The 26,112-nt window shown below is 42.9% G+C and overlaps 1 protein-coding gene across 1 annotated transcript; it reads left to right on the forward strand.

The window, feature by feature from the left end:
- Positions 1 to 610: 610 nt before the first annotated feature.
- PSMA5 (proteasome 20S subunit alpha 5) lies at positions 611 to 25,115 on the forward strand. The gene is made up of 9 exons (XM_084757587.1): positions 611 to 769; positions 4,582 to 4,648; positions 11,277 to 11,403; positions 13,347 to 13,414; positions 14,524 to 14,631; positions 14,756 to 14,814; positions 16,336 to 16,438; positions 20,281 to 20,367; positions 24,879 to 25,115. The coding sequence occupies exons 1-9, from the start codon at positions 741 to 743 to the stop codon at positions 24,954 to 24,956; spliced, it is 726 nt and encodes a 241-aa protein (XP_084613713.1). The 5' UTR covers positions 611 to 740; the 3' UTR covers positions 24,957 to 25,115.
- The last annotated feature ends 997 nt before the right edge of the window (positions 25,116 to 26,112 follow it).

A 26,112-nucleotide genomic window follows, 5' to 3' on the forward strand; every position in this document is an offset into this window, starting at 1 on the left:
TGGGAGAGAGCTACGGTGGTTGGTAGTATCCAGGGAAGACCTGGGAAAATAACCTTACCTACGCAGGAATTTGAAAAACTTTCTTGCAGACTAGAACCTACCAACTTTTAACACTTTTTCAACGAGCCCGGCTGGCAGAAGCGCCGGACGCGCTGGTACAGATTCTGCACTGAGGTGTACACACCTCTGCTCAAGTCAAAAGTTCTCAACAAAGCCGGTTCCGGTAGCCGCAGAGCTGGGAAGACAGCTTAGAGGGGGGGGGGGGGCAGGTGAGCACGAAGAAAGAGATCCATGCATGTCCCCCGGCTGCAGTCACGCGAGCTGGCGACACTTAGGTCACGATCCCCGACCACCCAACTATCAGTCCAAGTCTTCCAGCTGTCCAACTCCTGGCGTACTCACGCCTTCTTTGCTAGGTTCACTCTCACCGCTCACCTCGAGTCCCAGCGCCCTTAGCAACCGCCGGTGATGGGTAGCGGAAGTGCGCTCTGATCCCGCCCTCCCCGTTTTAACCCAGGTCCGGCGAGGAAACCGGTCGGGCCCAATCATAGCGGCGAGAATCTCGATCAGCCAATAGAAGGGAGGCACCGGAGGGCGGGCTAAAAGAAAAGGTCACATGCGCACGCGCAGACGGGAGCAGGGTCCTTGGTGCTGTGGCGGTGTGGTTGATTCGGGTGCTGGTTGGAGTCTTGTGGCCCTTGGAAAACCCCGCGTAGCCACTGCCGCCTCCTGTCTTCGCCATGTTCCTCACTCGGTCCGAGTACGACAGGTTCGTACGACGGGAAGCAGAAGGGTCGAGGTTTGGGTGGGCGAGCCCAGGGCCCAGGTCCGGGCCGCGGCCTGGGTTCTGCAGTGTCATGGGGCACCGGGGGGAGCCTAAGTCTGGCGGGACCCGGGGAGTCTGGTGCCCGGGGCGCCCGGTGGGCCCGGTGGGATTCCCCAAGCAGGACTGGAGCGGATCCGGCTCCTTTGTGCTGCCGCTGAGTCACCGCTAGTCCTGACTCGCTGCGGAAGCGAGAAGCTGGGGTTTGTGCTTGGGACCGGTGTCGGAGAAGGGGTTCGGAACTCCGACCTTTAACCTGGAGGTTAGGGGGTCACCAGCCCTGCGTTCATCTTTTCAACCTAAGTATGACTGCTTTAAAAAAAAAAAAAGTGAGATGAGCTGCCTTGGATAGAAAGTTACCGGAGACTATTGAATGAGTTTGTAGGAAGCATGCTGTGCTGTACTTGGCAGTTTCAGCTACGCTGCCTGCAATCTGGCTTTGGAGGAATTAGAGCGTACAGTGGTTCTCAGAAGAGTTTTAATAACGCTGATGCCGTTTGACCAGGGTCGGGGAGTTGAAATCAAGTTAATTTCAGTGTTGTGTTGAAGGCCAGATGCTTTGTAAAGTCAAAGCTGTGTGCTTGTGTTTATTTTTTTTTTTTTAAAAGAAAAAACTTTCAGGTCTTGGAAATGCTAACTAATACTGTCATAAAGCTGTAGACACTTTAACTTTCAGTTTCTGTTTAGAGCAGTTTTGCCAGCTACTGAGGTCCTTTAAAAGGTAGGGAAGGCAGACATTTTCTTTGTTCCAGGTAGTATGAGAAATTGCTTTTCTTGTCAAGTTTATATTGAGCCTGTCAAAATAGTAGCACCTGGGATGGCCTTTTTTTTTTTTAACCCTTTTGCTGACTCATAGCAGATATATGTGAAGTTTAAAACTACTTCCTGCAGTCAAGTAACATGGTCGTTAACACTTGGCTTCCAGAGTTTTATAGAGTCATCTTTAATCTTTAGGAGATAAAATTTTGAGAAAATTCTAATCCTCACCTGAAAGGCTTTATTAAGTTTGCTCATTTCTTTATATATATATTAGTTGCTTTTTGGATTTTTTTTCCTTTTGTATCTGCTGAGACTAAGTAAAGCACAGGCCTCTGTAAGTCTCTGTCGTGTGAGACAGAAGCATATTGACATCACTAGAGAAATGGAAGTCAGCGCTGGAAGTTCTGACGAGAAGTTGCCTTCATTGTTAGGGCATGGGGGGACTTCACAAAGAAGCTGGTAGTTCAGATGGATTTTAATACACCAAGAGCACGAGAGCCAACACTTCTGTCACATAGTAAAGGACAAACAAAGGGGGGGGGCAGTGGAAAGGCATAATGCATATTTGAGAAAAGTCCAGTCTTGCTGACTTACCACTTATGTGTGGTGCATATTGTGAGACTAGGAGGTGACATGGAAGAGCCAAGATGGTGCTAGGTGCTGATGGCGTTGATAGACTGCTAAGGGTTTGGATCTCACTCTGGAAGCAGCTGTGTGCTATCAATTTTCTTTTTGGTCTTTTTAAAAAATTAATTATGTTTTTTGGGGGGAGGTGCTGTGTACCCTGTACATGCCTGGTGTCCTTTGAGGCCAGAAGAGGCTGCTGGATCACTTGGAGCTGGAGTGACATGGTTTTTAGCCACTGTGTGAGTGCTGGGAATCACATCAGCCTCTTGCTCTGGAAGAGCCGCCAGTGCTCTTCATTGCTGAGCCTCTCTCCAGCTCCCTTTTTTGGTCTCTCTCTCTCTTTTTTTTTTTTTTAAAGACAAGGTATTTGTAGCCCAGGTTTGCTTAGAGCTAACTGGCTGGCCCAGGCTGGTCTAGAATTTGTGGTGATCCCTTCTGCCTTAGTGTTCTGAGATCTGGGGTTATACAAATGAGCCACTATGTCAGGATTTAATGATTTCCTTAAGCAGTTGCCTCATCACACTTGTTTTTATAAAGATTAATTGGCTGCATTAGAAGAACAAATCAGCACCAACCAGTCAGGAGGCTGTTACAATAGTTAGGTAAAAGGTGACAGGGACATCGAGATGGCAGAGACGTTAGCACGGAGGAGGAGCTGCTGTGATTTGGTATGACGTAGCGTGTGGCCGGATAAAGGAGAAGGGAGAGAATGGTGAGTCAACTCAGTCAACATTCTATCATGGAGGAACTGAGAAACCGGGGGTGTTTTAAAATACTAGGAATGGTATAGGTGAGTTGATTTTTTTTTTTTTTACCAGGATGACTAGATTTAAAAGGTACTATTTCAGATTAGAAAATGTTGAATGTTGGGTGTAATTGGGCTATTTAAGAGGGTTGTTCCAATTTTAGATTAAATAGGTAAAAGGCACACTGGAAATAGAAATTTGCAATGATTGGATTTTTAGTTTGTATGAAACAACAGAAGTAAGGGATGAAATTTGGGAGGAGGAGCCATATGCAGTGGCGCACACCTTTAGTCCTAGCACTCTGGAGGCAGAGGCAGGCGGGTTGCTGTGAGCTAGAGTCCAGCACAGCCAGGGATACACAGAGAATCCCTGTCTTGAAAAACCAACCAACCAAACAAGACCAAAAACAAAAACAAAAACCAAAGGAAATTTGGAGGAGGTACAAGCCCAGTTTTGGAAGGATGAAGTAAGCCCATGAGGATGAAGCTTCTAAATTAGGGTAAGAAAAAAATTAGTCGCATCAATTTACAGGGTTCTTTTATTTCTCTGCACCGCCATGACGGCTCTGTCAGTGATTAAACAACAACAACAACAACAACCCTGTTCTTGAACCTTGAACTCCCTTCTCGGTGGCTTTCGTGACATTTCCTGAGGAGAACTGGATGGTGATGTGCTCTCTATCTCGCATTTAGTGAGAATATCCTCAGAGATGGTAGTAGACCAGGGAGAGCTGTGACCAGTAAGAGTTCTTAAAGTCAGAGTCTTCTCTTCCTCCCTCTCTCCCTCCCTTCCTCCCTCTCTCCCTCCCTCCCTCTCTTCCCTTCTCTTTCCCTCTCCCTGTCTCCCTCTCTCTTTTCCCCCCTTCCCTTCTCCCTCTCTCCCTCTCTCTCTCACACACACTTTTCTTTTGAAAAACGCTTTGGTTAAACAAATTCTGAAAAATAAAGTGCTATATGCATACTGTTGTGAAGTTTAGAATTCATGAACTAAGGATTGTAGTCATTCAAAAACATTTTTAAATTGTAGTTGTGTGCTGAAAGAAAGCTTCTAGAGCTAACAGTGTGTTTGGTGCCTCCTCTCCACAGCGATTACCAATACACTGGTACAAACAAAAGGGGAGCGTATTTTAGAGAGTAAAGTAGTCTGGCATAACTACATAGGCTTTAGTAACTACATGGATCTCAGTCTGTTGTAAATGCAGTAATACTCTCTTATTCAATAGGTAGAGAAATGTACATTTAACTGACTCTCACCAAAAGTAAAAAATAAAATGCTCATAATACAAAGAAAGAAAGAAAAAGAAGGCCATTTTGGCCGGACAGCTTTGGGGCATAAATTTATCAAAGGAATTGGTAGGCTGGCTCAGAATTCATCCAGATTGATTCGGGTCACCTGCTTGCATTTGATCAGTTTGGTAAGACTGGTCAGGCTTGGGAGTTAAGCAGAGGTGTTTTCTGTGTAGATTTGAGGCCCGTGGAAACACCTGGTACAGCAGGCGACTGAAAGGTGCGCTGTGAGCAGAGAGTGATGGCAACTTGCGTATCCTCCAGTCGCCTGAGCCAGTTGTCAAGGAACTTGATCCCATCGTTTGTGCTTCTAATACTGCTGTGTTGTTTTTAATTACAGGGGTGTGAATACTTTTTCTCCTGAAGGAAGACTATTTCAAGTGGAATATGCCATTGAGGCTATCAAGGTATAGTAACTAGTAGGATAGCGTAACAGCCTCACACATTGCTAGAAGGGCGTTCGGGAGTCCGCTTTAGCCATCCTTTCACATGGTCCTCTAACCAACCACTATTTTATAATAAGTGCTTTAATACTATTTCTGAGGTTCATGTTGAGAATTTTTTAACAGATAACTGCTTCATAATTATATGAGTAGTTTTTTTCTCACATAAAAATGGAGAGACATGCTTTTGTTTCAAGCCCTCTTGACTTTAAAGAGAAGTATAGAAGTCCAGAGTTAGCTCCTGTGTTGTGGGTGTGTTCGAGCAGGCATATGGTGGCTGGAGGTTGATACTGGGTGTCCTCAGTTGTTCTCTACCTTGCTTTTGATACAGGGTCTCTCACGGAGCCTGGAGCTCTCTTACTTGGCTAGACTAGCTGGACAGACAAGCTCAGATGTTGTCTGCCTCCCCAGTGCTCGCACTGCATGTGTATGTGCACCTGCCGCGGTTCTGGGAGTCAAACCCAGGCCTTCATGCTTGAGTGGCAGACATTTACACTCACACACACCAAATATGTACTTCATGCTGGCTGGGCGGTGTGGCACCCACCTCTAATCCCGGCATTTAGGAGGCAGAGGCAGGAGGATCTCTGTGAGTTCGAGGGCAGCCTGGTCTACAAGTGACTCCAGGACAGCCAAGGCTACACAGAGAAATCCTGTCTTGAAAAAACAAAAACAAAACAAACAAAGTTAGAACTGTATTTGTTGATTTAGGAGTAACTTAAGTAGCTTTTCCTTTGGTAGATAGTTAAGAAACCTGACAGGAAACACATCTGCAATCTTGAATGATATATTGAAAAGGAATGCTTAGAAGAAGGAAAGAAAAGGATGCCAGGTCCCAAAATAGAAGTTTTGGTTGTGGTTTCTGGGGTCAAGTCCACGTAGGAGGTCCAATGTTTTAACAAGGACGAGAAATTACTTAACTAGTTGGTCTCTCTACTGCTTGCTTGTGTCACCTCTCTGTCTCCAGTGTCTGTCTAGTCACTTCTGTGTACATAGTTCTAGTGACAAAACGTGTTCACTCAAAGCTGTTTATTACTGGTAAAAGTACTTGTCACCAAGCCTTATGGCCTGATTTTAATCCCCAAGTCCCACATGGTATAAGGAGTGAACCAAGTCCCTCAGTTGGCCTTTGACTTCTACAGTACCCTAGCACACACATGTATACACATACAAACATAGACAAATAAATATGATTAAGAATACTTTTTAAATGATAGCTCATTTTATTAGAAACCATTCATGATGGGAAATGATTAAAACGGAAGCCTTACCTACTGACGTTTCCTTCCATTGCGCTTAGTTTGCTCTAAACCATGTAGGTCATTCACAGCTGTTCCATAGAATAATACCTCATATGATTTAAGAAAACTTTTGTATCTCTAAGTTACTTGTTATAGGAGTATGCTGTAGGAAAGCAGTTCTGTAAGAATCCAGAAAAGGCAAGAAAGAATCTGACAAGTTGAAGTCATAGAGTTGAAAGTGGAGGGCTAGAGAGATGGCTCAGAGTTAAGAGTAATGGCTTGTGTTCACGTGTCCTGAGTTCAAGTCTCAGCAACCACATGGTAGCTCACAACCATCTCTAATGAGGTCTGGTGCCCTCTTCTGGTGTGCAGGCACACATGCAGGTAGAGCACTGCATACATAATAAATAAATGCCTGCAAGCAGAACACTCTATACATAATAAATAAAACTTAAAAGATATGGAAACATTATAGTATTGTTTAAAAGAACAAAATACCAATAAAGATTCAGGAGCCAGATGCTGGGGTGAAAACTTACTAGCTCAGAGAGGCAGAGAAAGCACCCAGCTGACCTTCCTGTTCAGCTCATATTCCGAAGGAAAAAGCCAAAAGCTTGCTAGCTCAGCTGACAGCCCAGGAGGAAAAATGCTAAAAGCCAAAAAGCTTCATTTTCTCCACATTGTCTTAATACCCTTCCCTTGAAGTCTCTCTCTCCTTTCTACTTAATCCCTGTCAGCTGATTTCTTTTCTGCCTCTTGACCTAAGGGTTAAATCCTAGGATTTATTAAATCCTGAGTACATTAAGCTCTTGGAGTAAAGGTGTGCGCTAGGGCTGAACCAAGCCATAATCACCTGTTCATAATAAACAGAAAGTTCTTGGATTAAAGGTGTGTGTTAGGGCTGAGCCATTCCACAACTAGAAACAGGTTTTTATAGTTCACAATGGGATTAAATATCCTGCAATATTGTAGATCAAGAAATAGAAAACCCTGGGCCACCTGCCAGTCCTTGTCTTTCTGATAACCTTTGCTCTGTATTGAACAGTCAGTAATATGAAGTGCTAAACTGCCAGAATTCAAGATGTTAGTATTTATTTGAGCTTCAACCGAGACAGCAGTTCTGTTTAAAGCCAAGAGCTGCCCTGCTTTAAAGGATCTTTAGGGCTAGCAAATTTTAGAATATACTCACCATATAAGACTACCCCTCTTCCAACGCACACCCTGTGCAGCAGACTTGGGCATGTGTCTATTTGCAGGCAGGGCACGGACAGCCAGGTGCTTTATTAAATGCCAGCAGATAGCCAGTGCCAGCCTACACTGCCTCTTGAAGATGCACAGCCATCCAAGTCAAATGGGCAGGTTCTGGTGGAGAGTCAATCTATGCTCATGTTCTCCGTGAGGTACAGGGAGACGTGTGCAGCCTGCTCCTCCCTGCTTCATACTCCCCACACAGAGTCGGGAATCAGCCATGGCACCCCCAGCTGTATGCGCTGGACATAGGAAGCAAGGGGAAGCAAGCTGCAGGTAAGAACCTGGTGAAAAAGATGACCCCTGTCTTTGGCATGGATTTTTCAGGCTTAAAAAGTTGTCTTATACACTGGAAATACTTTATAAATAATGTGGGTCAGATATAACCTGCAGCAGTAGAGAATGCCTTTCAAATACATTTCTCAAACCTGTGATAACATCAGTTATTAACCCGAAGCATCTGACATGGTTGCATCGCTGAGTAATACTCAAGGAATATCATACAGACTCAGTTCAGATGTGCCCTGGTCTTTCCTGCCTCTCCTCACTCTACAAAGGTGGCTTGAAAGAGAAAATTAGGCAAAATTAGACTATAAAGATATGTTGGAGAGTATAAGTGAAAAACAAAATATTGAACTTTGATGTTGTGTACGTCAGTATGTTTTTCTACATGTATATACTGTCTGACATGTATGAAGTCCGAGGACAGTTTCCTTTCACCCTTAGATTCAAGAATTGAACTCAGGTTGTCAGGCTTATGTGGTAGGGTGTTTTACCCGCCGAGTCATCTTGCTGGCACTTGATGTATTTTATAAATAGCCTGTCTCAGAAACATTGGCCTCTTGTAAAATAATAATAACAATAACAACTATTATTATTGTTGTTGTTGTTGTTGTTGTTGTTATTAAAATGGAATTCAGCCGGGTGGTGGTGGCTCATGCACCAGCGCTCTTTAATCCCAGCACTCATGAGGCAGAAGCAGGCAGGCCTCTGAGTTTGAGACTAGCCTGGCTTACAGAATGAGTTCCAGGACAGCCAGGGCTACACAGAGAAATCCTGTCTTAAAAAAACAAAAAATAAAATAAAGCTGGGATCCAAGTTGAGTAGGCTGACAGTGTATTTTTGTGTTGTGAAAGCAGGTTTTCTACATAATTGAACTGAGTAACTTTTCTATGTGGGGCTTTCTGGTGTGGGCCACTACTAGTAGCACTTACCTTTCCAGCTATGACAAGCAAAATGTCTGCAGACTTTGTTGAATCTTGCTAGGAGGCAAGAAAGCCTCCATTTGAGAGTTGCTTTACTAGAAAAAATTACAAGTAGATGTGAATTGCTTCTGTCTTGTTCAGTTGGGGATTCAAGATCCTCAATAAACAACTTCAAGTGGGTAGGTGTGGGTGTGGTGCAGTAGAGTGCTTGCCTAACAGCTGAGAGGCCCTAGGTTAAATCTTTGCCCAAATTTTAAAATATGGCAATTAGAGGACATATAGTCTTGGATTTAATTTTTGAACAATTTTTTTTTAAAATTTTTAGGGCATACACATAGTTTTAGAGTCAAAGATAAAATGTCTATAAACTGTGTAATAAAAACAGTCTCTTAGGCTTGTACCATCTATTTTCAGCTTCCTAGAAGCAGCACTCTTTTTTTTTTTTAAAGATTATCTTTATTTATTTATTTTTATTTGTATGGGTGTTTTTACTTGCATGTAATTGCACCATGAGTGCGGTGCCATCGGAGGCCAGAGAGGGCACTGGAACCCCTGGAGTGGTAGTTATATATGGTTAGGAACCATCCAACATGCAGGTGCTCTTAACTGCTGAGCCATCTCTCCAGCCCTGAAATTGCTTTCTTAAGCAGAATAGGGCAGTAGCTATCAGGATGCCTTGCATAGTATTGACCTACAGTGTTTCTTTTTCATGAAGCTTTTTTTTTTAAAGCTTTTTTTCTTGTTTGATGAAATTATTGTAGTTTTGTGTGGGAGTCATGGTTCTGCTATATTTATTAGTGTGAATTTTTGCCAGGTTATAGGAACTACTACTCTAGAGAAAAGGTCCTCATTTCAAGTGAGTAGGGGTGCTTCTGGCTCTTGGCCTTCGATCTGAGTAGGGAACTTGTGGGTGTCCATTTTAATCTATTTTATTGAGGTTTCTTATGCTTCTACCTCACTTCTAACCCCCCAACACTAGGTAGGTGAGAAGGATAGTTAGAAGGGACGAGGGAGTAGACCTCTTTATACTTAGTTCCTGCTGAGTAGGGTCATCGGGCTCTTTGGGGGTAATCCCAGGCTCAGCTGTCAGGATAGTCAGCAGTCCAGCAAACAGCAAACCACACTGCAAATGAGCAGCAGGACGAACCAGCAGCCGCTTTCTTCTTCTTTAAAGCATTTTCTTGAAGGTCTCTCTGTGTCTGGGCTCATGAGTCCTCAGAGTTCAACTCTCTCAGCTGGCAAAGACCATGCCCTTCTCCCCCTCTCCAAGCCCTGACACTTACTAGCTGTGGATGAACTAAAAGCAGCTCCATATTCCCACACTTGGGATTAAAACAAAAACGGAACATAACTGGGTTTTCAAAGAAATCAAAATTTCCACTACAGGAACTAGTCTGAGATTCTTAAAATTGAGTTCATATATTTTTACTTAACTTGGTTTTCAATGTAATACTTCCACTATGCTTGGAATCTCTTAATCCAAAGACTGTCTTGCCATTTCTAGAGTAAACCTGGTAGAGTCTTCTACGTGACCAGTGGGTGGAGCAGCCATTAGCCTTCGAAACAGAGAAGGCAGCCTGGGAGTCAGCTGCTTTTCTGATTTGGCGGTCCTAGGAGTGGACTCGTGGTCTAGGGTGTGTATTCTACCTTGGATCTACAGCCTCAGTTCCCTTTTAGTTTTAGTTTAGAGTTTAAGGCAGAGTCTAGCTTGGTGTGGTGCTGCCTGTAGTTCTAGGCCTGGGGATCTGCTGCCTTTTCCTGGCCTCTGCAGGCATCCTCACACAGGTGCACAAGACACAGAGAAACACATAAATAAAAATGAATTAACATTTTTTAAAAGATTCATGGAGTTCTGTGGGTCTTTCTTACAATAACAGGTTTAGTCCGTGCGCACAGTGGGTCATTGTTGTATAGGAATTACATACAGTGGGAGTCCAGGGGATAAAGCATGGCCTTAGGAGACTTTATGGATAGTGAGTAAATTTGGAGAGGCAGAAGGAGAGTGTAATTCACAGGAGACAGCTGAGGAAGGGTGCTGCTGATAGGACGCCTTCTGGAGCAGTTGTGTTGTCTTGTACCTAAGGGATTGGTCAGTTAATAGGGAATGATAAAGTTGGAGGTGAGAGATAGCATTAGATTAAGACAAACTCACTTGGTTTTAATTTCAGGAAGTCCAGAGGGTGTCAGTTCTTGAGAGAAGTACAGTTAAGATAGCATTTTTTTTTTTCTTATTGGTGTATCAGTAAAAGATATATTCAGAGCAAGGGACTAAAGATGAGATAAAGATGGCAGGTGACTGGAGTGGTGACGTGGAGGTGAAGAGGTGAATTTACTACACCGTGGACTGCTAGTGACTTTGGGTTACATTGGTGTTCTACTGTGGTCAGTGGGGATGGTGGTCTTTTTCTGTTCCCACTCGTTTTCCTCTCTTCTTTTCTAGGAATGACATGGGTTTGGGGAGCATAACCTATTGGATAGACTAATATAGGTAGCAGGGATAAAGGGCATCGATTCCAGAAATACAAACAGTGATTAGAACATTAGAATTCCTCCTCCCAGTATTAGAGTCAGCTCAGATCATTTTTCAGATGTGTTCAGACCTTAATTGGATATTCCACCCCATTTTTGGTACTGGAGACTAAGCCCAGAGCCTTGCTCACTCAAGACAAGCACTCTGCTATAGCGTGTCCCCTGTTCCCCCAAGTCCCAGACTTCCTCTTCATAAGTACAGGATTCTGGGAATGCCCTTGCTATTCATGGGAACAGTGTAGAGTTTATTAGGCTCTCTGTTCTTCCTGCGTCCTAGGGCTGGCTGGCTAAGCTTCTGCATATGAATGTGTGCAGAGCTTTTTTTGAACTGTACGTGATAACTGCATCGTGGCTTTTGTTTTGTTTTAGCTTGGTTCTACGGCCATTGGCATCCAGACATCAGAGGGTGTGTGTCTAGCTGTGGAGAAGAGAATTACCTCCCCACTAATGGAGCCTAGCAGCATCGAGAAAATTGTAGAGATTGATGCTCATATAGGTAAGTAATAAGTGGAAGCTATTATAGGATCTGCTGTGGGTTAATTAATCTGCTGTGATCCAAGGGGGTTCACAGAGTAAAGGCGCATCTTCTGATTGGCTATAGTTTTCAAGGCAGGAGGTCAGTGTACATGAATGCGGGCAGTGGAGATAGTTGTAGACCTCAGTTACCCTTAACCTACTGCCAGAAAGTCTTCTCATCTCTCACATTGGTTTTATTTTACTTTTTATAGTGCTTAGAATTGAACCCAGATCCTCTCACTGCTAGGCAAACATTCTTCCGCTGAACTATAACCCAAGCTTTGGCAAATGTGATGCTATTTAAATATATAATGATTGGATCTCAGGCTAGTTCCCGTGATGGCTGTGTTTTCATTGATGCATGTTATCCTGGACAGAAGTTGGCTGGAGCCAGTAAAGTGTGGAAAGTTGTGCTGTCTACTGAAAAAAGAGTGATTTTCAGTGGTTTTGGAGTGTGTGAGGTTCAAAGTGTCGGAGGAGTCACACAAACCTAGACCAGATGAATCCCATTCCTGTGTGTTAGACTTAACTGTTTCCCTCCTGGCCCTCCCAACCCTCCTTTCTCTGGTCTTTGGTGTAACTTTCTTGCTTTGGCTCTTGACATAGTAGCATTAAAGAATGTGTACTTTTACATTTACAGCCTTGTGCTGTAGTTGGCTATCTTACCTTCTCAATCCAATTAATACAGTGTTTGCAAAGTAATTAATTGCTGAAAGGCCATAAGAACTAAATGCCATGGTAACTGTTAGCTTAGTATTCTCTTTCATAGCTAGAGAAACAGATCTCATAGTTGGAATGTTAGGTCTGCTGTATCTCAGGTTAGCTGTCTTTTGGAGGTAGGTTGATAGGGGCTAAGGATGGAGGCAGGAGACTCAATAGGAATTTTTTTAAAGCTCACTTCGGCAGCATGCATACTAAAATGTAAATGATACAGAGAAGATTAACATGGCCCCTGTGTAATGATGACATGCAAATTCATGAAGTGTTCTACTTTAAAAAAAAATTTTTTTTTTCAAATAGTTCAATAATCTTTGGCCATCAGTCAAATGATGAAATTCTTCAACCAAGGCAGTGGCCGAAAAAGAACTTGGGATCTGATTGGTTGCGAAAGCTAAGGAAAAAGAGGGGTTCCAGAAGGGAAGTGGTTTGAGACAGTGGTACCCAAGGAGATGGAGTGAGAGTTATTAGACTTTATAGTTCTGAAATTTTGGAGAGAAACCCAGGCTGAGACTGAGATTTGAGTCACGGCATTAAAGTAGTAATTATAGCAGTAAGTAGCCATAACCTTGGCACATTGGGCCATCAGGCAAACTTTCTCTCTAACTAATTGATGTGGTAGCCGAGAAGGCGTTTGGTGTGATTCTGAGGTCTTCTGCTGCCATCCATAGTGAGATAGTTGGTCTTTTCAGGTTTTTGGCTATGTTTGCTTAGCTCAGAAGTGCATCATGGGACCAGCAACGCGGCCCAGAGGATAAAGGCAGTTGCTACCTGGTGACCTCAGTTCCATCCCTGGAACTCATGTAAAGATGAAAAAGAAAACTGACTCAATAGGAGTTGTCCCGACCACCACATGTATACTGGGACGTGTGCACCCTCTCACACACACGCACACTGCACATACACACAGACGAGCTAACAATGATGAAGATAGATGTCAAGTGCATCATGTTCTATAAAACTCACTGGAGGGATTCTTAGGCTGTAATGTGGAAATTCATGTTTGGTTGACTCCATGGTCACCATAGATGGTTTTCTATTTGTGTCATTATACCTATATTCAGTGATCGTCATTTCCCATTTATTCTGTTGGGTTTATTGCTGAGATTGTTGCCATGGTTCTGGGCCAGATTTTCAGTATTTACTCAGTTGATGAAAGTTCTCGATGGTTTTGGCCAGTTGGTCACTGTTGCTTTTACATTGCAGGTTGTGCCATGAGTGGGCTAATTGCTGATGCTAAAACTTTAATTGATAAAGCCAGAGTGGAGACACAGGTAAAAATCAGCATCTTCTCTGCTTTTTACTGTGATGCATGTGCTCCTTATTCAGGGATGCCAGGGCTACCCAGGTTACACTGCGTTGTCTGTGCTGATAGTAGACATGGCTCTTGAGAGTGTTGTATGTCCATTCCCCTGCTAAAACTCTCAGGACTTAGGATTTAGCTCTTAAGCCATTGCAACTTACAGCAAGCTCTGGTCAGTAGAGCCTACAGTCTCTTGCTTCTTCCAGGTTTACCTTATATACAGCATGCACTGTATCCCTGGTTGACTTTCTGTGGGAGCATCATAGTGGGTGTGGTCATAGAAAAAGGATATCCTGGCAGCTGCCTTCTCTGCCAGGCTTATAAAATTGTTCTCGTCTGGCTAGCAATGATTTGTACCAGGTGACAAGTACTGGCTAGGAATGGTGATTTTCTTTTGTAAAATTGTTATTTGTAAAACAACAAAACCCCATAAACAAATCCTTGTGTGTCTGTGGTTTGACTGTAGTAAGCTAGTGAGAGGAAAACAAGGTTGAAGACTTGACACTTATTTTCAAGTCTGTCCTCCATACTTATGTAAGAATAATTTAACATAAGCCCTAACAGGGTAAGATGAGCACTTAAAGAAAACTGACACTTGGTTACTAACACTTACTTTGTGAAAAGACTAAACTTGCTGCTTTGCTTTTAGGTGTTAATCCTATTTTGCAAGGGTAGCAGCCTCTAGGTCTTCCTCCTTTCCAGAGCTTATCTGTGCACATGTGTGTACTCTCCCTCTGTCCTCTTCTCCTTTCATTTTCCCTGCTTCCTCTTGAGAAATGGTCTTTTTATGACAGTCCAGACTGTCCTTGAACTCACCATCCTCCTGAGTGCAGGGACCGTGGGCATATGCCATAGCATCTGGCAGTCTGAGCTATTCCTTTTCTGATACAGTCAAGCGCTCGGCTAGTGTTAATCAAGAAAAACATGTTGGTCTGGGCAGGTTCTAGGTCTGCTGTAGAGTGCGACCCTGTCTCAGAAACAAGAGGCAGGTGAGCCTTTGGTTTCCCTTGGTAGAGAGGTGGTGGTTGTGTGAGTTTCCTTCTCACCAGGAAGGAGTACCTTTCTTTGCCCTTTTTCTAGAACCACTGGTTCACCTATAATGAGACAATGACGGTGGAGAGTGTGACCCAGGCTGTGTCCAATCTGGCTTTGCAGTTTGGAGAGGAAGATGCAGATCCAGGGGCCATGGTGAGTTCGGCTTGTGTTGAGCCTGCTTGCTGTTCTGAGGACTGAGGACATTTGTCCTCTGCACATGTTTTCACAGACTCTCATTATTTGTAGCTTCTTCTGAATTAATTCTTTTTGGTTCCAGTCTCGTCCCTTTGGAGTAGCATTGTTATTCGGAGGAGTTGATGAGAAAGGACCCCAGCTGTAAGTACTGTTTCCCCCTGCTCTGGGGGTGCTGTAGTGGTGACTGATGTAGCTTGTGAGGTGTAATAGTGTGAATCAGCTCAGAGGTTTACTGAAGCTAGAAAGGACTTGGTAGGTGCTGGCCTAGTGTACAGGAAGCCCTGGGGGTCACCCTGCTGCCGTGTAAAACCAGTGTGGTGGACAGTGCCTTAGACTGTAGTGCTCTGCGGGTAGGTGGGATGGTAAGTATAGTCTCATCCTTAGCTACGCAGTGAATTCCAGACCAGTCTGAGCCGCTCTGCTTAGTTAGTTTTAAAAGGAAAGAAACAGCCAGGTGGTGGCCACTCACACCTTTAGTCCCAGCACTTGGGAGGCAAGGGAGTTTCAGGCTAGCCTGGTCTATAGAGCAAGTTCCAGGACGGGGCTACACATACCTTGTCTCAAACAAAACAAAACAAAACAAAACTAAACTAAAAAAAACCCAAATCAACCAACAAGCAAGCAGACAAATAAATAGATGAAATTAAAAAATAGAAAGAAGCAATAATTAGGAAAAGGTGTGGCTTTGGAGCCAGTGTTTCTGTGCCATTTGTATCAGATTTGAGGACCCATGAAGATACCTCTGTAGAACCAGTGCTAATTCTCGGAAGAATTAAAAGTTGACTTATTACTGTTACCATCTGATCCTCATTCTCGCATTAGTATCAAAAAGAAGATTGACATAGGTGTCCATAGACCCCGCGGTCACTCTCCTGTTGATGTCTCAGACATGCATAAGTGCCGTGTTCATGTTTATTCACTCGGTTGTTCTTCTCACCCAGGACCCTGAGGAAGTTAGCAATTTTCTTTCTTTTTTTTTTTTTTAAAGATTTATTTATTTTATTTATTGCATATGAGCACTTTATCTGCAGAAGAGGGTATCAGATTACATTATAGATGGTTGTGAGCCACCATGTGGTTGCTGGGAATTGAACTCAGGACCTCTGGAAGAGAAGGCAGTGCTCTTAACCACTGAGCCATCTCTCCAGCCCAGTTAGCAATTTTCTTAACATTTTCTTCTTGTTTAAAATATTGTTTTAATACTTAAATTTGAACGTTAAATTTTAATTTTTTGGTTAGCACACAAAATTGTTTTTATTGTAACATTCCCATGTGTACACAGATTTATATATGCCATTAGTAAGAGGTGTGTGGGTGTGTGTGTGTGTGTGTGTGCGCGCGCGTTGTTTTGAGATTTTTTTTAGACAGAATTTCTCTGTGTAACCTTGGCTGTTTTGGAATCACCTTGTAGAACAGGCTGGCCTTGAACTCATAGCAGTCAGCCTGCCTCAGCCTCCCTGATTGCTGGGACTAAAGGCCTGCACCACCATGTCTGCCTAGTAAGGACCTTTTTAAAGAACTGTTTTCAAAACAAAAGGTCTTTAGGGGCTGTGCCTCAGTATTTCAGTGGCATGTCCTGGCTGCAGGGTAAAATGCTTAGACTTCTTTTAGTGAGGCGTTTATGGCATAAGATGCCCTCTGAAGCTTTGTTGTCCTTTTCAGGTTTCACATGGACCCATCTGGGACCTTTGTACAGTGTGATGCTCGAGCAATTGGCTCTGCTTCAGAGGGTGCCCAGAGCTCCTTGCAAGAAGTGTACCACAAGGTAATTCTTAACTTCTGTGTCTACAACTAGCCTTGAAGAGTTTTGTTCTAAGTTTTGCCAGTTGTTTGTCAACGTGGAATTGCAACCTAAAACAAGACGTGGATCACTATTTCTCTGCCAAATGATTTACTTACTAATCCTTTTTCTCATTTGCAACTGTATTTACCAGTATAAAGTTGTCTGTTCTTGTACTTCTATACGTGAGATTAACACAGCTTGTCATTTTGGTTGTTATGGGTTTGTGCTGGAATTGAAGCCAGGCCTCTGCACAGAACATGCTCTATTTTAGTTTTGAAACAGGGTCTCTCTGTGTAGTGTTAGATGTCCTGGTACTTGCTGTGTAGACCAGCCTGAGTCAGTGGGCTCCTCTTACCTTTGCCTCCCTAGCATGGGGGTTCAAGGCATATGCCACAGGCCCAGCTTTCATGTGGACAATGTCCTCACAGCCTACTTAGCAGCTCATAATGCCTAGTGTGGATATTGCGGCAAGGGAACAGTTGGTACTGTCTTTCTGGACTGGGAAGAGTTAGGCTTTTGTCATTCATGGCAATGGTTGAAGGCTGCCATGCCCTGGTGGTTCACATAGAGGTGGCTGCTCACGGCAACACCTAACGTAGGCATGCTTTGGAGCTATTTTGGATTTGGCACAGAAATGTCTATACAAAAGTTAGTTTTACATTTTCCTACAATCTACTAATATGACTGTACTAGTTACTTTTCTGTTGCTGTGATGGAACATCATGACCAAGTCAATTTATAGAAGGAAGAATTTATCTGGGCTTATGGTTCCAGAGGAGTAAGAGTCCAGCATGATGGAGGCAGAGCAGCAAGGGGCAGGCACAGCTGCAGGAGCAGGAAGTGGAGAGCTCACACCCTCAGTGCAAACACAAAGCAGAGAGAGTCCCCTGGAAATGGGTGAGGCTTTAAGCCCACAAAGCCTGCTCCAGTGAATACTGCAAGGCTCACCTCCTAAACCTCCCCAAATAGTGCCGCCAACTAGGGACCAGGTGCTCAGACATCAGAGCCTGTGGGGACTTTGCTCGTTCACACCACCGCAGTGTGTAATGGTGTGATGGCTCTGAAAGACTCCATAGTTACATCACAATGTCTTATAGTACTAGAAATGATAATAATTACCTGAGCCTTTAGTAATTCTTTTGCTATGGAGCTTCTTGCCCTTCGGTGGATGGCTGCTGAGGTTGGGGTGGCTGTGACAACTTCTTAAAGGGATACAAGGGAGTTTATGGCATCAACTAACTTGCTTTCATGAAAGACTGACTAGGCTGTGGCATATTACAGTGTTTGATAGTGTCTACCCACAGAGTTCTTTCCAAAATGGAAGGATGCTCTTGTGCTTTATCAGCCAACCTTAGGTACTGTCTATGAAAAGGAAAAAGAGGCAGGACCAGTGCTTCCTGGGAACGCTTGCTCAACATGTGTGAGTCTGTCTGCTCTCTGTCCCTGGCTTTTCTTAAGCCACGTGAGCCAACCTCTGCTGTCTTCAGCTTTTCTTCTGCAGCTTCCTTCCTTTCAGCTTTTGTTGAATTGAATGAAGAGTTTAGGGCTTTGCAATGGATTATGCTTGGTTTAAAGGAATGTTGTAACTGGTTTGATCTGTTCAGAATCACTAAAACTTTGTCATGTCAGCATTTAGAAAGCTCTTTAGGGGCTGGAGAGATGGCTCAGAGGTTAAGAGCACTGCCTGTTCTTCCAAAGGTCCTAAGTTCAATTCCCAGCAGCCATATGGTGGCTTACAACCATCTTTAATGTGATATGATGCCCTTTCTGGTGTGCAGGTGTATATGCAGGCAAAACACTGTATACTTAATAAGCAAATCTTAAAAAAAAAAAAAGAGGAAGAAAAGAAAGCTGTTTAGCTCCTTTTTAAAAAAGACTTTTATTTTGCATGTATGTCTGTGTACCATGTATATGCAGTGCCCATGGAGACCAGAAGATGGTGTCACATCCCATAGAACTAGAGTTGTACATGGTTGTAAGCCATGTGGGTGCTGGGGAAAAGCTATCTCTCTCTAACCCTCTTTAATTTTCTCCCTCCCTCCCTTTAAAAGGGAGGGGCATCCAGGCATTGTAGTCGAGGTTTATAATCCCAGTGCTCTGGAGGCAGAGACAGGTGGGTGACTGGGGCTCAAGTGCTAGGAAGCCTAGCACACTTAGTGAGTTACAGGCCAGTGAAAGGTATTTGAGGAATAACATCCAAGGTTGTCCTCCACATGCATGCAAACAGGATAATAATGAAATTCAAACTACTGTAAGAATTAATCAGAAATAACACACAAAATAATTTTATGCTTTAAAAAATATATTACCAGTAAACTTGTTCAACACAGAGTTGCTATGGGCCTGCAGTGCTAAGTACAGCAAAACAAAGCACAGTGAAATGCAATTTGGCTGTAATGTAGATGTTGCTTATGGAAGAAATTAGGTGTTAGTGTCCTGGCACTGTGTGTGTTTGTGTGTGTGTGTGTGTGTGTGTGTGTGTGTGTGTGTGTGTGTGTGTGTGTGAGAGAGAGAGAGAGAGAGAGAGAGAGAGAGAGAGAGAGAGAGAGAGAGAGCACGCTTGACACAAGATAGATCCTATGGGAGGCAGAATTTGAATTGAAAGAATACCTCATCAAATTGGCTTAGTCTCTAGGATATATTCTTGATTAATGCTGCTCTTCCAGAGGTCCTAGTTCAATTCCCACCAACCACATGGTAATCACAACTGTCTATAATTGTAGTGCCATGAATTCTGATGCCCTCTTCTGGTGTACAAATGTACATGAAGACAAAACACACATATACATAAATAAATATATCTTTAAAAAAAGAAAGAAAGCCACCTGAACAAGGCCGGAGGAACAAGCCAGTAAGCAGCACTCCTCTGTAGCCTTGACTTCCCTCAGTGATGAAGTGTGACCTGAAAGTTCAAAGATGAAATAAACCCTTTCCTTCCAAAATTGCTTTGGTCATGGTATTTATGGGGAGACCAGAGGAGAAGAGAGAAAAAAGAAAAAGGCTGTGCCATGGGTTAGGTGGGGGATGGAGATTTGGCCCAGATGATGATAATTAACAAGTATTTGGGATTATGGATGAGAAATAGCTTGATAGAAATTATTAGAAGCAGTTGGCATGGGAAGTAGTTTAGGAGATACTTTTTTAAAAAAAGATTTATTTATTATTTATACAATATTCTGCCCACATGTGTGCCTGCCTGCACAAGAAGGAACCAGATCTCATTATAGATGGTCGTGAGCCGCCATGTAGTTGCTGGGAATTGAACTCGGGACCTTTGGAAAAGCAGTCAATGCACTCAACCTCTGAGCAGTTACACAGCCTAGTTTAGGGGATTATCTGCCCTGCCCCAGGTTAACTAAGGCTATTTTAAAATACAACAGGTGTCAGTGTTTTGATTGCTAAATTATAGGCCTGATAATAAACATTATTAGGCCATACTGACTGATACATTAACCACAACACAGAGCAATAGGAACCCTAAGACAGGTAAATAAAGTGAAAAGTGTGTTTCCTGAATCATTGGATTGCCTTTTTAGGTCACTTGGCATTATTAGAATGTTACCCAGGTTATATTATCCTCTAAATCAAGGAAGTCAATTATACAGAGATATTTATTATATGAAAGTTAGTAGCCCAAGATAAGACATTTTTCTTCTAAGTATATTCTGTTTGCTATATACTTGAATATTTATATCATTATATAATATGCTATATTATATAAATTAAGATGTAATGTTTATTGATATTGGCTAAGTTGTCTGTAGATACAGGGGAGAGGGTTGGAGGAAGGGTTCAACTAACAGCTCGTCTCACTGTGTTTCAAGTCTATGACACTGAAAGAAGCTATTAAGTCTTCACTCATCATCCTCAAGCAAGTCATGGAGGAGAAGCTGAATGCAACTAACATAGAGGTATTGTTTCTGCTTTACTCTGATTTTACAGACATCATGACTTCCATTGCTAAAGACTGACTAGATCAAAAAACCACCTGTAATCCCAGCGCTCGGGGAGGCAGAGGCAGGCGGATCTCTATGAGTTTGGGGTCAGCCTGGTCTACAGAGGGATCCTGTCTTGAAAAACAAACAAAACCAAAAACCCCCAAAACACTTTTTGCCTGCTCTGTTTTTAGGTCATTGATAGCATTTGAATAATAATGTTAGAGACTTGATGATGGTGGGAGTCAGTTAATTTAAGAATGAAGGGGCTGGAGAGATGGCTCAGCAGATAAGAGCGCTGATTGTTGTTCCAGAGGTCCTGAGTTCAACTCCCAGCAACCACATGGTGGCTCACAGCCATCTATGATGTGACCTAATGCACACTGTGTGCAAAATAAATAAATAAATAAAATCTTAAAAAATAAGAATGAAAGGAAAAACAGGGTTTGCTTGCTTGTTTGTTTGTTTTTGCATTTGCAAAGGAATTGGGGGCATGGGTACCAATCAACAGTACAGTGCCTGCCTAGCAGGAGGCCCTGGGTTCTCACCCCAGCATTGTAAAAATCAAACAGGATTTTAAAAAAAGATGTATTTATTCATGTATGCCTGCATGACAGAAGAGAGCATCAGACAGAAGAGGACATCAGATCTCATTATAGATGGTTGTGAGCCACCATGTGGGTGCTGGGAATTGAACTCAGGACCTTTGGATGAGCAGTCAGTGCTGTTAACAGCTCAGCCATCTCTCCAGCCCCACATGCAGATTTTGAAATAAACAGGGAGAGATATTCTGTATTTGCCTAGGGATTCTTAGGTTACTTGATAAGTGTGCAAGTGCAGCTATGAAATTAAGGAGAATAGGGAATATTGAGGTACAAGGCGTTACAGAGAGGAAAGGGGAGGGTAAGGGCGAGGAGAGTGATTACTGACTACACTAGCTCAGGCTAGAATATAGGCTACCCTGAGAGACATAATATATGTGTATATTTCTGTATAAAAAATAAGTTTAAAGCCAGGCATGATGGCGCACACTTTTAATCCCAGCACTGGGGAGGCAGAGGCAGGTGGATTTCTGTGAGTTTGAGGCCAGCCTGGTCTACAAAGTGAGTCCACGACAGCCAAGGCTACACAGAGAAACCCTGTCTCGAAAAAACAACAGTTTAAAAAGCATTGGCTACTATAATTGATGCTGTAATCACAAATCAGTAATTAAACTAAATCAGCACCAACCAGGAGGTAGGATTAATTAACTAACTCCTGATGGGAGATTGATTAACAACAGGCGTGGGAGTCTTGGAGCCTTGTGGTTTCATAGGCTGCTTCAAAAGGGCACGGTTGGGTCCTGGAAACAGACCAGCTTATCTTTGAGCAGAAGTAGAAAGGAGCTTTAGGATGGTTCCTTGGTAGAAATGCACGGAAATGCATTCTAGAATAATATATAAGCGGGATTGTGTAATGTGTGCTTTGTGTCTTAGTTTTGACTCAGCATAATTTTGAAGTTCATTTGGTTGTATCAGTTCTAGATCTTTACCGCTGTGGGCTATTCTTTGTGGCCTACTTTTTAACTTGTATTGTTAAGTCTTTTTTTCCAAACAGAAGTGATATTTGGCATCTCACTTATTCCTTAGTCATTGTCGTTTACTTGTACTTTTTACTTCTTGAGACAGGCTCTGCTGTGCTGACTCCTTGTCATGGTTTCCGGTCAGCTCTAGCACTTCCATTTGACCATCTAACGCTGTCCTTCCTGATTGCCAGTCCTAAATTAAACTATTATCTTTCCAGAAAAAACACTTCCTCTTCTAATATTTCTAATCCTGGTTGATAACACCAACCTTTGTACTTGTCATTCGCACCACAAACCTTGAAGACTTTGACCTCTTGGCACCAAGTCTAGTTTCCCCTTCATTATAATAACTGTGTTGGTGGTTCTTCTCCACCCCGGTGCCTAGAGCTTTGCCTACTTAATGACTGCTGTGCAATTGAGGTTGGTTCCCAGATCTAATTGAAGTCCTGAGTTTTTGTCTTGCTTTGGTTTTGTTTTTTAAGATTTTATTTTATGTATATATCTACACGTACACCTTGCATCCCTAGAAGAGGGCATTAGAGGGTATAGATGACTATGAGCCACCATGTGGTTGCTGGGAATTGAACTCAGGACCTCTGGAAGAGCAGATAGTGCTCTTAACCACCGAGCCCCTTGCCTTGTTTTTAATAGAATCTTGCTGGGTGGGCCAGGCTGTCCTGGAGTTCTCTGTGTAGCTCAGGTTAGTCTCAGTCACTGTCGTGACTCAGCTAGCCTAGTGTTTGAGTTTGTAGGTGTGTCCCAGCACAGCTTAGCTCTTAGACTTTAAACTGCTGTAATATTCTGTGCATGAGCTTTGATTGCTCTTCATCTCATCTTTCTCTTTCTTCTTTCTTTTTAAGATTTATTTATTTATTATTTATATAGTATTCTGCCCCATGTATGCCTGCCCACCAGAAAAGGGCACCAGATCTCATTATAGATGGTTGTGAGCCACCATATGGTTGCTGGGAATTAATCTCAGGACCTTCGGTGGAACAGATAGTGCTTTTAACCTCTGAGCCATCTTTCCAGCCCCTCGTCTTATCTTTTATTCCATCTGTTTTCACAGAATTACCTTGTTTTGCAATGTCATGTTCAAGTTTGTATGCATTTGCATATTCAGTCAGTCCAGTTAATACACAAATCAGAAGCTCCTTCTTCTCAGTCTCCTCCCTGGACCCTTGGGCCTCTTCTTTCCCAACAGTCAGCCCCGCTATCCTAACAGTGACGTTGAAAGCCTCTGGCATCTAGCATCCTTAGTGAGTAAAGAGTTGGCCGTTATCTGGAGTCCTGTTTTCTAGCACATGTGACTAGCATACACACTGATGAGAGAGAGAAAGCGTCTGTGTACCTGCCTCATAGAGGTTTTACAAATGTGAAGTGACATAATAGAAGAGAGTCACATTCGTTATGTAAGTGCCTATCAGTATGTGAATGATAGGGGCTGTTTGTACTTAGTGACGAGGAATTCCTAAGAGCAGCGCAGGGTTCAAACCCTGTTAGTATTCACTCACCTCTGGCTTCTGTAGGATCTTTTTGTTCATTTTGCCCAGTTTCTGGTTTTAGCCCCTGTAATCTGTTGGGAGGAGTACCCTTGGAACCTTAGTGACCTCAAAATAATCCTGTAGTCTTGATTCCGTTTATTGATACTGCGTTTCTGTCCTCACTGACAATGCTCAAGTAAAGGTACACCTTCAGAGAAGTGACAATGCTATTTATATTTATAATACTCCTATAATAAACTCCATAAGCTATATGGACTAGAATACATTGCTGTATATATATGTATAAAGTTATATTTGAAATTCTTATGACATTTTGTGTAACTAGGTATATCCTTTGGGAGAATCTACTAAACAGCATTTCCTCACAAAGCATGTCTAGTAGATTCTCCCAAAAGATGTTTTCTGAGACCAGATTGTTAGATGTTTTAAGTAAGTGAATTACTTACTTTGTAAGAATTGTACAAATAGATTGTGCTAATTTTGTCAGCTAACTTTCATATTCTATTTTTAAATGCTGTACAGTGGGGCTGGGAAGATAGCTTAGTCAGTAAAATGCTTGCAGGGATCTCAGTTTGGTCTTCAGAATCCATGTAAAAATGCCAGGCATGATGGTATGAAGGGTGGTTCCCTGGGGCTTACCAGACAGACAGCCTAGCCTACCTGGTGAGTTTCCAGCCAGCAGAGTCCACATCTGAACAAAACCAAGGTAGACACCACCCAAGGAGAACAGCCAAGGTCATCCTGTGGGCTCCATGTGTACATGTGCCTTATACATGAACATACATTTTCACACATACAAAATACACTTGTGTTTAATTTTAAAATTAAATAAGACAACATGAAAAATTGACATTTAAAACAAGCACAGGGACCTGCAAAGATGGCCTAGCACTTAAGAGCACTTACTGGTCTTGCAGAGGACCCAGGCTGGGTTCCAGAACCCATATAGTGGCTTACAACCGCCTGCATGCAGACAGAGCACTTATATATAAAATCTTTAGAAAAGAACAAAATTAAATATATATTAAATATATGTTTAATATATAGTACATAATATATTGAATATAGTCTGTATTAGTATAATGTGTGTTTCTAAAGGAATCTAGCTGAAATGTATGGGCTCTGTGTATTTTGCTGCTGCTCTTGTGATGCTTACCGAAGTAGCTTTAAGAAGTAACAATGGTGCCAGTTTAGCTGTTACATGGTGGATTAACCTCAAAATAGAAAAATGGTCAATAAGAAGTTTTATTTTGGGGTCAGAGTTATTTTAAGGACCTGCTGCTGCCTGTAAAGGATATCCCAGGACAGCAGATCCCTTAGTTCCTAGTGAACAGCTGCCTCACCCACTTTTCTGGGCAAGCTAGGGCCACCAGCAAGAAGCCCAGCCCACTTTACTAACCTGTTCTGTCTCTCTGCAGCTAGCTACGGTGCAACCTGGTCAGAATTTCCACATGTTCACAAAGGAAGAACTGGAGGAGGTGATCAAAGACATTTGAGGAGGAGCCATCCTCAGCCATCTGTGGGACAATTTCAGTTCTCCTAATTGCCCTTAAACTTGATTTCCAGCTCTTATGTCATGGAAAATATCCAGTATATGTGTGTTTTTTTATGATGTCTGTACATAACAGCAATTCTGAAATTAAAAAATTTTAAAATATTTGTTAATAGTCTGTGTTTTTAAATTTTAAATGCTTATGTTGGTAGCAAAAAGGATAGTGCCTGATTCCTGTGCTGTGAGTGCGGCTGCTCTAAAGCACTGTAGAGCTAGCTGCTCTGCAGCACAGCCAGATGAACTGCGGCCAGTCCAGCGCCCCCCAGTGGTTAGCAGATGTTAATACCACTGTAAATCCATTTTGGTCTTTTGGTTTTTTGAGACAGGGCTTCTCTGTCCAGTCCTGGCTGTCCTGGAATTAGCTGTGTAGATCAGGATGGCCTTGAATGAACTCAGAGATCCGCTGGGATTAAAGGCGTGGGCCATTATCACCAGGCCTTTTGAGTATCTCTTAAAGAAACTTCTGGTGCTTCCTTCCTATGAAGACACTGCTCATTGACCATCGAAGACTGTCATGGGGGCCTCCCTAGGGCTATACCTCTTCTTTGTGTCTTGGTGGACAGTTTGGGAAGGGTACCCTTTTTATGAGGTTAAAGACTAAAACAAAAGTAATGGCCTTGGCCTTGACCTCAGTCGTAATGAGAGTTACGTACTTAAACTGTAAAAGTAAGAGAGCTGTAAAATTCAAAAGTAGTTTCCTTTAGACTTTGGAAATGCACTGTGACCTTCCTCTACTGGAGCGCCATTTTTGTGGTTGCTTAAGATTAACAGTCATTCCATTTGAGCTTCAGAAACAGCCCTGGGACACTAACAGATGAACCTAAGGCTATCCCCGTGGACTCGTATTAAACTGTTGGGGCTGGAGAGATGGCTCAGTGGTTAAGAGCACTTCGTTTCCAGAGGACCAGGTTTGGTCTTAGTACCCACGTGGCAGGTACACACGTGGTCCAGACATATCAGCAAAATATCTATACACATTTAAAAATTAAAAGTTGTTTTAGCCAGGTGGTGGTGGCAGCGCACGCCTTTAATCCCAGCACTTAGGAGGCAGAGGCAGGTGGATCCTTGTGTGTTCAAGGCCAGCCTGGTCTACAATGCAA

The sequence above is a fragment of the Acomys minous genome, assembly GCF_964271855.1.
Source record: "Acomys minous genome assembly, chromosome: 14".
NCBI lineage: Eukaryota > Metazoa > Chordata > Mammalia > Rodentia > Muridae > Acomys > Acomys minous.

What these genes read in the sequence shown, in the direction of transcription:
- PSMA5 (XM_084757587.1), top strand. Translation starts at nt 741, where the DNA reads ATGTTCCTCACTCGGTCCGAGTACGACAG. An exon ending in ATGCAGATCCAGGGGCCATG is followed by an intron (nt 14,632 to 14,755) that starts GTGAGTTCGGCT and finishes TTTTGGTTCCAG; the next exon opens with TCTCGTCCCTTTGGAGTAGC. An exon ending in TGAATGCAACTAACATAGAG is followed by an intron (nt 20,368 to 24,878) that starts GTATTGTTTCTG and finishes GTCTCTCTGCAG; the next exon opens with CTAGCTACGGTGCAACCTGG.